General features: G+C 53.4%; 1 protein-coding gene across 2 annotated transcripts in view; it reads left to right on the top strand.

Moving 5' to 3' along the window:
- Nucleotides 1-1525: 1525 nt before the first annotated feature.
- PADI4 (peptidyl arginine deiminase 4) overlaps nucleotides 1526-11710 on the top strand; it is a 49725-nt gene continuing 39540 nt past the window's right edge. The window contains exons 1-5 of one of the 2 annotated variants that reach the window (XM_025278857.3): nucleotides 1526-1712; nucleotides 4723-4903; nucleotides 7041-7107; nucleotides 8599-8666; nucleotides 10538-10652. In XM_025278857.3, coding sequence (XP_025134642.3) covers nucleotides 1621-1712; nucleotides 4723-4903; nucleotides 7041-7107; nucleotides 8599-8666; nucleotides 10538-10652 — 523 coding nt within the window. In that variant the 5' untranslated portion in view covers nucleotides 1526-1620. The remainder of the gene's footprint in view (nucleotides 1713-4722; nucleotides 4904-7040; nucleotides 7108-8598; nucleotides 8667-10537; nucleotides 10653-11710) is intronic. The other variant, XM_006066570.4, reaches the window with a different exon arrangement.

Genomic DNA, 11710 nt, shown 5'->3' with positions numbered 1-11710 from the left:
AAGAGGGTGCGGTGTGTGTGTGCACAACGGAACACCACTCAGCCACGAAAAAGAAGGACAGAACGCCATTTGCAGTGACATGGGTTGACCTAGAGATTGTCATAATGAGCAAAGCCAGACAGAGAAAGACAAATATATGATGTTGCTTATATGCAGAATCTTAAAAAGTGGTATAAACGAATGTGTTTTCAAGACAGGAACAGTCACAGATGCAGAAAACAAGCACGATCACCAAGGGAGGAAGGAGGGAAGGATGAATCAGGAGACTGGAATTGACTATACACACGACTAGATGTGAAACAGCTAACTATTAATGATAAGAACCTACGTGTAGCAGAACCTCCTATGTATACAGGGAGCTCGACCTAATACTCTGTAATGACCGACACGGGAGTAGACTCTAAAAAGGAGTGGAAACGTGTATGTGCATAAGCGATCCACCTCGCTGTACAGCAGAAAGTAGACACCATTGCAGATCCGTATGCTTCAGAGAGGACTCTGCTGACTCCAGATCCCCGAGCACGCCTGCTCTGGGTGTCGGCTGTGGGGCCCGTCCCCCCACCCCCTCACCTGCACGGGCAGGCGGTGAATGCTGCGCCCAGAGCAGGATGCCTTTGGTTCACACCCCGGCTCTGCCACTTTCTAGCCATGAAATCGCTCCGTGACTCAGTTTCTTCCTCTGGAAAATGGGGATGATAATGGTGCCGGCCTCAGAGAGCCTCTGTGAGGATGAAATGAGGGAATTAACCCACCTCACAGGCTTGCCTTAGTGAGTGTTCCACACGAAGGCCAGAGAAAGACGCCGCACACACCCAGGAGAAAACCCAGGAGACTGAGCCGTCACGGGAGTGACCCAGCCTGGGGTGACTTGTCCCAAACCTGGTTAGACTTTTTTTTAAATCCCTTTTATTTTATTGCTTATTTTAATCAGAGTGTAATTGCTTTACAAAGCTGTGTTAGTGTCTGCGGTACAGCAAAGGGCATCCGCTACACACACACCCCTCTCCCTCCAGAGCTCTTCCTGCTTGCCCCTGGTCCCACGCCCAGGCCATCGCAGGGCACCGAGCCGAGCTCCCTGCGGCGAGCAGCGGCTTCCACTAGCCGTCTGCTTTACACACGGCCGTGTGTGTGTCAGTCCTACTCTCTCAACTCGTCCCCCACGCCCCTTCCCCGCTGTGTCCACAAGTCGGTCCTCTACGTCCGCGTCTCTATTCCCGCCCTGCAAACAGGTTCATCAGTCTCATTTTCCAGATTCCATATACGTGCGTTTGTATACGGTGTTTGTCTTTCCTGGTTCCTCTTTGAAGGTGTAGCCCGGTCTGTGCCTCAGCCTCGCCTTCTCCTCTCTGATACCCTGTCTGGATGGACCCAGGTGTCCACGGCTACAGGGGGGATGGGGCGGGGGGATGAGACCTCAGACCGGCAGCCCCGCTCACAGGCTTCCGAAACCCTCAGCTCTTGCCAGGACGCTGACCGAGCCGCTCCCGGACAGAGGAGGGGCCGAGAAGGAGGGGCTGAGCCACAGGCCGCAGGCGCTGACTCACGGCCTCCGCCGGGGCTGGGCAGATAAAGGAAGCGGCCCCAGGGCCTCCTGCAGCCACAGGGACGCACCAGCCAGCGATGGCCTGGGGCACGGTGGTCCACGTGGCCCCAGGGCAGCCCACCCAGGCCGTGTGTGTGCTGGGCACCGAGACGCAGCTGGATGTCTACAGGTGAGCAGGGGACGTTCTGGGGCCGCGGGCCGCCCTGGGGCTGTGGATGAACGGCTTCTGCTGCCACACAAGCGGGTTGGCTCAAGCTGCGGCCACTGCCGGGGAGAAGCCGGAGAGCCAGGATCCGAGTGGCCCTGGGATTCTCCTGGACTCGAGGCAGCGGTTCATCGCCACAGATGAGCGGGGATTCCCCGGGGCCTCACCGCAAAGGAAATCTAGTAGGGCAAGCTGGACCACATCCTTTCATGCCTGAGGCCGTGAAGCGCAGGGAGGATCTGTGACTTGCCTAAGGTCGCAGAGTGCGTGGATCCTGGGAATGAGTCTGGCCTCCGGATCTCCCGGCCCTGGCCTGGTTCCCCTTGCACTATGCTGCCCTGCGCTGCTCGGTCAAGCCTCCCTCCGTGGGTGGGTAATAGCACGGGTGTGATGAGACAGGTTCTGGCATGGAGCGGCGGAGGCGGAGGTCTGGCCCTGCTATTGGTTAGCTGAGATGCCCTGGGCAACTGAGCCTCAGTTTCTTCATCTGTGAAATGGGGATTATACCCACTTTGTAGGGTGCATGCAGGGATCAAGTGTGAAAAACTTGAAAATGTTTGTTGAGTACTTAGTACAACGCTGGATCTGCCCCGGTGGTTGTTCTTTCGTTCATTCCTTCCTTCGACAAATGCTAATTGAACCCCTATTGTACCCAAGCCCCGTGCCAGGCTAAACAGGGTGGTCTAAGCCGCTCGTGGTGGGCATGGCTGGGTCGTTGCCGCTGTCGGTGGGCACAGTGCCAGCCTCCAGCTTCCGCCACCAGAGGTGGGCATCTGTGCTTCTAGAACAGTGCCCAGAGGACAGTTTGGCACATTTCCTTGAGTGTCGCTTGACTCCTGAAGCGGGGCGGCAGAACCGCAGGAAGTGTCTGGGGCCTCCCGGGGACACGGAGGCTGGCAGGAGGCTGAGAGGGTGAGGACTGAGGGGAGAGGAGGCCCGCCGTCATCCGAGCCACCCTGCGCCGGGGGAGTCTGTCCATCGGGGAGGCCTCGAGCCTGGGGTTCCAGCCCCGCTGGCTCACACAGTCACGGCAACACTCACGTCACGCTTGGCACACACAGCTCAGTCAGCCCCCTGTGAGGTAGGCAGCGCTGTCCCCATTTTACAGAAGAGGAAACTTGTTTTTACCATTTACCTTTCAGTTGTCCATTTTTTTCTATGTTGACTTTTTCTCTGTACTTGCCTTTTTGAAGGAAATTTTCCTGTTCTCTTGAAAAATTATTGCATTTTCTCCATGTATGGAAATTTATGGACTCTATTTCTATTCTTTCGGAGAATACCTTTACATTTTAATAATAAAATCTTTAAAGTGAAAGTTGCTCAGTCGTGTCCGACCCTTTGCCGCCCCGTGGCCTGTACCCCACCAGGCTCCTCTGCCCATGGGGTTCTCCAGGCAAGAGTAGTAGAGTGGGTTGCCATGCCCTCCTCCAGGGGCTCTTCCTGACTCAGGGGTGAAACCTGGGTCTCCCACATTGCAAGCAGTTTCTTTACCATCTGAGCCACCAGGGATTAAACACTATCTTAATCCTCTCTTCAATCAAGCACCTCAGAACACTTTAACTGTCATTACCCCTCCCAATTTACAGTCTGCCTTTTTTTTTCTTAATCTCACAATTTTGATATTTTTATAAACTTTTAAAATACAGACAATACTATTTAGATTAACCAAAGTATTTACCATTTTATTTGCTCACCATTCTTCCTTGCATCCAGATGCTTCTAACATTAGGTATCTTCTTCTTAAGGTATGCATTGGTTTTAAATTAAAATGCCAGTTCTTCTTCACCTGAAAACATTTATATTAAAATATAACTTTATGTACACAAATAAAAGTTAATGGTTATTTTTTCAAGATACTTTGAAGATGTTACTTAACTGTCTTCTGGATTTCATTACTGTTGTTGAGAAGTCTACTTTCAATCTAATTATTATTCCTTTATAGGTGACCAGACTTTTCTTCTTTCTGGAAACCTTTAAGATCTGTTTGTCTTTGGTATTCTTAACCACAGTGAGGTGTGTGTGTCTGTGGGTGTACACGTGTGTATGTACACATAGAGAAGGGAATTATTGACAACTTCTGTCACTCTCCATATCTCAGCAATGCATCAAAGAGTATATTCTAAGAATTTCCCTGGTGATCCAGTGGTTAAGAATCCGCCTTGCAATGCAGGGGACGCAAGTTCAATCCCTGGTCTGGAAACTAAAGTCCCATATGCTGAGCCTACTGCGGCCGAGTGCCACAACTAAGACCCAAAGCAGCCAAATAAAGAAATGGGATAAATTGTTAAACAAGACTGTACTCTAAGCACAGTCCAGTTGTTTTGCTAGAGTACTAAGCTGCCACGACTCCAGAAGCAGAAGCTTGTGTGATTCTTCACGTGTGCACACCCCTGTGTGTGCACGTCTGTGTGCAAACCTCTGGGTGTGCACCTCACTCTCCGCACACATCCATGCATGTGCCCTGGTGTGTCCCTTCCCAGTTCAAGAATCAGTCCTCTGGGTCAGGGGATTTCCTTTCTGCTCCTCATTGTCTCCTGCGGGCATGTGTGCGTGCTAAGTCGCTCAGCCGTGTCCAACTCTCTGTGACCCCATGGACTGTAGCCCACCAGGCCCCTCTGTCCATGGGATTCTCCAGGCAGGATCACTGGAGTGGGTTGCCACGCCCTCCTCCAGGGCATCTTTCCAACCCAGGGATCGACCTCGTGTCTCTTATGTCTCCTGCGTAGGCAGGCAGGTTCTTTACCACCGCGCCACTGGGGAAGCCCGCTGCCTCCTGAAAACCTCCTTATTACCACCGCGCCACCGGGGAAGCCCGCTGCCTCCTGAAAACCTCCTTATTCCCACCGGTCAGCGTCGGTGTGGCTGCCTTGTGGTCTCTGCACTGGCGGGAAAGGAGGAGCTCTGGGGCTGGCCACAGTGGGCCAGGCCCCGCCTCACCATTTCCGTCTGTCCTCCCTGTCTGTCTCCTCCACAGCTCTGCCCCCAAGGGCTACACGTCCTTCAGCATCACCGCCTCCCCAGGAGTGGTCGTGAAGGTCGCCCACAGGCCTCCAGCCAAGAAGAGTCCCACAGGCTCGTCCCAGTGGCGCCTGGAGCCTGGGCTGGACGTGAGCCTGAAGCTGAGAGCGGCCAGCGAGAGCACAGGGGACCAGCAGGTGAGGGCAGCGTGGGGCTGGGAGGCGGGGCGGCCACCAGGTCCCGACAGGTCTGCCCCTCGGCCCGTCCGGGGTCAGCAGGTCCCGACAGGCCCGCCCCTCGGCCTGTCTGGGGTCAGCAGGCCCCGACAGGTCCTAACAAGACAGAGACTCCTTGTCTTCGGCAGAGCTCATGACAGCTTGTTCCAGCCGTAGCATACTCACATTGAGATGTCGGGGGCTTACGGAGGTCAGGGTTTTGACTAAATTTATTCATCCAGCAAATGTTTAATAATCACCTTCTCTGTGCTGGGCACTGTCAGACCCTGAAGATTTTAATGAACAAGAAGGTGAGATCGCAGCCCGTGTGGTGCTTGCAGCCTATGGGCGAGCATCAGATAAGACGAACGACTGGAAACGGTGGTGTCCACTAGGAAGCGCACAGCTCGGCAGCCCCGGGAAACTGGTCCTTGCCCTTGTATTTAGCTTCTTCGGCTGCTGTAACACAGGACCACAATTTTAAAGCAACAGAAACATATTCTCTCACGTTTCTGGAGGCCGGAAGCCTGAAATCAAGGTGTCAGCAGGACCATGTCCTTGGGAATCAGTTCTTTGAGGAGAAAGTTCTTTGCCTCTTCCAGCTGCTGCTGGCTGTCGGCATCCCTGGACTGATGGCCACATGGCTCCAGTCTCTGCCCCCGGGGCCCATACCTCCTCCTCAGTCTCTCTCTGCCTCCTTCTTAGCGGGACACTTGTCACTGGACTTAAGGCCTGTCTGGATAACCCAGGATGATCACAAGGTCCTTAATTATATCCGCAAACATTTTTTTTCCCCCAAATGGGGTCACATTCACAGGATCCAGGGATTAGGATGTGGACATATCTTTTGGGGAATCACCGTTTAACCCATTGTACTCACATTGACCATAGATGGATAATCAGGGCCCTCTGGAGGGTCTCACACACAGATCTGGGCCAATAACCACTTGTTCCCAGCAGGGGAGGCCAAGCAGTCTCTCCCCGGGGGCAGAGAGTTATTTCCTGTTGTAGGAACAGACCTTGGGCATCAAAGCTGGTCAGCCAGTGAGTACTCAGGGAAAGCTTCCTGGAAGAAGCGGCAAGCTGAAAGGTGCTCTGCATGACCTACTTGAGAGGGGTAAAGAGGAGCTAGAGCTCAACACAGAGGATGTGGCCCGAGTGCGCACTCTGGATAAGAGAGGGTGAGATGTGTGTCGGGGAAGCTGAAAAAGTAGAAAGAAAGGAACGGGGAGAGAGGGAGCCGGTGTCAGAGGGTTGGCATCCGGGGCCTCTTTCTCTTGGGGAAACAGGAAGCCAACGGGAACCTTTCATGCAGGAGCAGCAAGACCGTAAATGTACGTTAGAAAGAGCCACTGGCTGCAGCGAGTGAGTCGATTAGATCTAGGCAGGGCGACCGGTCAGGAGGTGGACGCCACGGTCTAGGCGCAAGGGGACGGAAGCTGCGACGTTTCTCTGGGTGCCCGCCATCTACAGGGCAGGTCCACATGCCTCAGTGTGGCCCCTGGGAGCTCCGCTTCCTCTGGGGGCATCTCTTGGGTTTTGCCCTGGGGAACTCCCCTCGGCCCTCTTGCTTGGAAGCGTGGTTCCTGATGCTCGGCCAGGCGGGGCCCATCGGATGGGTTCTCTCTGGACTTGGAGCCTTGGGAGACAGCGGTTGGTGTCTCTTGATCTCAACAGCACCTGCCCTGAAGAGGCCAGCCCCGCTCAAAGCCCCTGCTCCCCGATCCCTGAGGGCTGGGGCCCAGCCTTTCCCAGTCTGCTTCCTCAGGCCTCCTTCCTGCCCCTGCTGGCCAGCGTTCCCTGCGGCTGTCACCCCAGCCTCCCTCTCATGCCTCTCCCATCACACCCCCAACTGCTGGACTCCTGAGGTCCCTCCCGGACCCCGACACCAGGCAGGCAGACTGAGCCCTGGCCCGGCTCCCGAAGGACCCCCTTCTACGCATCACGGTCACCTGAGTGTGTTGCTGCCCCTCCAGCCCCACGCGCTGGGGCGTTCCCCATAGGCTGGGGGCCCCGTCCTTGTCTCCTCAGCACCCCGCTCCGAGCCGGCATGCAGCAGGCCGTGTGGTGCGTGTTGAATGACTAAGGATGCCACTCACGGCTCGCTCCTGTTCCGCAGGTTCAGATTTCATACCATGGACCCGTGCCCACCCCGGCTGAAGCCCTGCTCTACCTCACTGGGGTCGGTAAGTGATGCCCAGCAGCTCGGAGCTCAGCCCCCTGCCCTGCACACACCCCGCGCAGGAGAGACTACACCCCGACGCTTACTTGAGACCAAGTGGAGAAAAGAAAAATTCTAGACAGCCATACATCTGGTAGTTCATAAGCATTCCTTCCCCAGTCAGTGAACCACAAATACAGCTGGAGATGGGGCATTTGCAGGGAGATTCAATTACATCTCAGTATTTTATTTCTCAGCTTAGGGATTGGCATGTGGATTTTCGACATATGAATCTCTATACCTTTTTGAAACCTCAAATATTTATGAGAAAAATAGATGATGATACTGTCTTATACAATAATACAGACCAGTATCCCCCAAATGATTTACATCCCACCTTCACCATTTTTGCCATATCAGTGATCTATACTCATATTTATTTAGTATTCTTCTTCAAATAAAGTATGTTTGAACTTGCCTTCATAGTGGACAATAATATCATAATACCAGCATTATTTAAATGTACATTAAATATATGAACAGCATGTGAAGGTTTCGTTCATTTATTTCATAATAAATGTCATTTATTTATTTCATTAATAAATATGAATATAAATAATTTTCATTCATTATTTCACTAAAACACATTTTAACAATTTTATTATTATTATTTAGCACTTACTCTATGCTGGACAGAGTGCCAAGACTTTACATTTAAACCTTACAACAATCCGATGAAATTGCCACTGTTATTATCCCATTTTACAGGTGAAGAAACTGAGGTACAAGAGGTAAAGAGACTTGCCCGAGATCACACAGCTGGTTAGCCAGGGAGCCAGGGCGTTCTGGCCGCCGAGTGCCGTGCGCTCCGGCTCAGCACTGACACACAGCTGTGTGTGCACAAGGTCATCCAGGCCAGTCTCATTCTGTGATCTCATAAGGTCACCGCTCGGTTATCACTGGAATGGTCGTGTTGCCGAGTGTTCTGATGAGGGAAGCATGTGCTTTCTCCCCCATGCCGTGTGGACAGAGCAGCTCTGTGCTTTGTCCCATGGTGCACGGAACGGAAAGTCAGGTGGGACGGAAGCAGCCACTGTGCCCCCTCTGCAAGCTCACGGGGGCTGAAGGTGCGGCCAGAGGCTCCTGTGAGGGGCAAGTGTCCTCCTTGCAGGAGCTTTGCCTCACACTCCCGTTGGGGTGGCTGGGAACTCTTTCAGAAGCCCTGGGGTGGGGGGCGCACGGGTCTGGTTGGCATCCCGGTTGTGGCATGGCCTCCCACCCAAGGAGGATGCCTGTGGTCAGGAGCCCCTGCTCTTCTGTCTGAATTGCAGCCAGACTTCTTCTTGGGGGACATGGGGAGTCTTACACCCTGTGTCTCCTCTGAAGGGGAAGCAAAAAAGCCTTCGTGCAGGTAAGTCTCCTGGGGAAAGGACTGTCCATCTGGGGCCAGACCAAGTGCCCCATCCTTGGTCTGGTATCCTCACCAACCCTCTCCTCTTATTTGCTGGGATTTCAGAAATCTCCTTGAGTGCAGACATCAGCCGCACTGGCAAAATGAAGCCCACGGCAAGCGTGAAGGACAAGGTACGCACAGCTTGACCTCGGCCGGGCCCTGAATGGCCTCCGGACTCTGCTGGGCTCGCCTCACACGCCCCCTGGTGGTGATGGGATGAACAGCGGTGTGCTTCATATATAGCCAAGAAAAAAGTTCAGAAGAAAAAGAAAATTAAAATCTCCAATACCATTATTGCTTTGGTTTATATAGGCCCCATCGAGTCTGCAAAACTAGATTTTCATGATTGCACATTCAGAGAACGTGTCATCCCACAAACTGAAAACTAGATTCATGCACAGCAGAGAAAATTTGCAGGCAGGTCAGGACCCTGACCCAAAAATCTAGGCTGTGGAGAGTTCCCTGATGGCCCAGTAGTTAGCGCTCCACGCTTCCACTACAGGGGTCCTAGGTTCAATCCCCGGCTGGAGAATTAAGATCCCGCATGTGGGACTTCCCAGTAATAATGAATCCACCCACCAACGCAGGAGACATAAGAGATGCGGGTTCAATCCCTGGGTTAGGAAGATCCCCTGGAGGAGGGCATGGCAACCCACTGCAGCATTCTTGCCTGGAAAATCCCACGACAGAGGAGCCTGGTGGGCTGCAGTCCATGGTGTCACACAGAGTCGGACACGCCCGAGCGAGTAAAGAGCAACAACATGCCTCATAGCATGGCCAAAAAAATGCCCTATGCGACTGGCGGGCGAGGTTCACACGGGGTGGATAATAGAGAAAAGAGGCAGTGGATGGCCGAGGGAAGGGGGCGGGTGGGGCAGGGAGTGTATGCTGCAGAAATGCAGGGTGCTGGGGTACACAGGTGACGAGTTGCCTTAAACCTCAGGGGAAACCCCAAAGCTGCCTGCACATTTTTATGCTGATCTAGCCTTTAATTAACTAATTAATATTTTTTTTTTGGCCACGCTGCGCAGCTTGCAAGTTCTTAGTTTCCCTGCCCCAGACAGGGAAAATGCCAAGACCTTTTCACTGGGCATCAGGGCAACCCCACACGCTGGTGTGCTCTTAAGGACGACAGGGCCTGTCAAACATTAAGGTCCCCTGTGGGACCGGTCAGCAGCGAAGGGAAGACTTGCAGCTCTGGGGGTGGAACCCGTCCTTCTGTCTTTCCCAAATTGCAGTCATTGCCCGGGGCAGGACGCTCTGCTACAAGCAGAAGATGTCGTCACTGTTTAGAGTCTTGATGGGAGGGGTGCTCCATTTGCTTTCATCTTCACAGAGATAGCAACCAGCTGCGAAGAATAGTGCCCACACTTTCATGAAAGAGTTAATTAAGAGTTCTCATAAGAGGAACTATTTAGATCTGAATCTTGACACAAACGTTTAGCTCAGCTTGGTTTGCCAATTCAACAGTTTTTAAAAGCTGTTGATATCAATTTTACTGTCTTGGGCTCCTATCTTCATTTTTTAAATTTTTTTAAAGATTTTTTTTTTTAATCTGGACCTTTTTAAAGTCTTTACTGAGTGTGTTACAGTATTGCTTCTGTATTTCTTTTTTTTAATGTGGACATTTTTAAAGTCTTTATTGAGTGTGTTACAGTATTGCTTCTGTTTTACGTTTTGAGCTTTAAGGCCATGAGGCATGTGGGGTTTTAGCCCCTCCTTGAGGGATCAAACCCACACCCCTGGCACCAGAAGGCAAAGTTGTAACCACTGAGCCACCACGGAAGTCCCTCGGGTTCCTTTTCTAAAATGGATGAACTGAATTTGCTTATGGCTTTGGGGGAAGGCAAAAATCCACTCTCGGGACCAAAATACTACCTGATGTGGGAGCAAGATGTGTAAACCACGCAAGCCTGCGAGGAGCTGGGCAAGGTGGCGGGCTTCCCCAAGAGAGGGAGGGCACACGTGTTCCTAAGCCTGCCTGTCTCTGCTGGGTCCACAGAGGGCCTGGACCTGGGGCCCCCGAGGGCAGGGCGCCATCCTGCTGGTGAACTGTGACAGAGACAACCCCGACTCTTCCGCCGTGGACCACAAGGACGAGCAGCTTGACGGCCACGGTAACGACCCCCAAGATCTAGTGGAAATCGGGCTTTTGTCTGTTTGTAAAGCCTTTCGTCCTGAGCCTGGCAACAGCGCTCAGAGGTCAGGCTTATTGGAAGCATGCTCTTGTTAGCACACGGGTTACGTAGGTGAAGGAATGGACAAGGGTCCTGAGAGGGCAAGTGACCCGCCCAAGGTCACACAGCAGCCAGGGGAGGGTTGGGAGCAATGTCAAGCGTCCCAGCGCCTCCTCCAGGGCCCAGGTTCCATCCCTAGCCTGTTGCCTAATCCAAATTTCTGCTCTCAGGTCAAGTCTGGGGCCCCAAATAATTTAAAATAAAAGCCTGACTAGAGCCCCAAACTCAGATCAGAGCGGCCCTGAGCCCCGGCCAGACTGGGCACTGCTCCAACCAGTTCAGAATTATTAACTCAATTGATCCTTCAGAAGTATGTATGGTTCTCATCCCACTTTACAGATGGGAAAACCGAGGTACAGGAAGTTAAGCAACTTGCTCCGGGTCACACAGCCAGTAGTGTGTGGCTCAGGATTTGAGCCCGGGCATCCTGGCACCAGGGCAGGTTTAGGAGCCCTGCTGGCACACCTCCGAGTGGGGGCCAGGATGGGAGACGCTCGGCTCAGCTGCACTGCAGGCGGGAGCCCAGGGAGTGAGGTCACTTGGCCAGGGCAGCAGCGACTGCCTTCCTGCGGGAGTTGCTAGAGTGGCCTAGATGGATGCAGTTTGAAGCTGCGTGCAGTTGGCGTGTCCTGATGCCAGGGAGCAGCGTCTCCACGGCGCCTGGCACGCACGTGCCTGTGTGGACCCTCCCAGGATGAGGTGCTGTAATGCGGACTTGGCGCCCGTGACTGCACCCTTTCCGCGCGGGCTCTGTGCTTAGCCCTGCGTGCTGACAAGGAAGCAGAGGCGTGGAGCGAGGAAACGACTCCCCAAGCTCACACAGACCCAGGGCTCACGCCCCACCCACTCCAGCGCCCTTAACCACGCGACTCTTGTCCGACTCTGCTTTCCCCACGTCTTTGTCAGCCACCATTCAGGCCAGTTCATCTCCCGCGGGC

The sequence above is a fragment of the Bubalus bubalis genome, chromosome 2 (assembly GCF_019923935.1).
Source record: "Bubalus bubalis isolate 160015118507 breed Murrah chromosome 2, NDDB_SH_1, whole genome shotgun sequence".
NCBI lineage: Eukaryota > Metazoa > Chordata > Mammalia > Artiodactyla > Bovidae > Bubalus > Bubalus bubalis.
The sequence above is the reverse complement of the archived record's forward strand: the minus strand, read 5'-3'. Positions and strand labels throughout refer to the sequence as shown.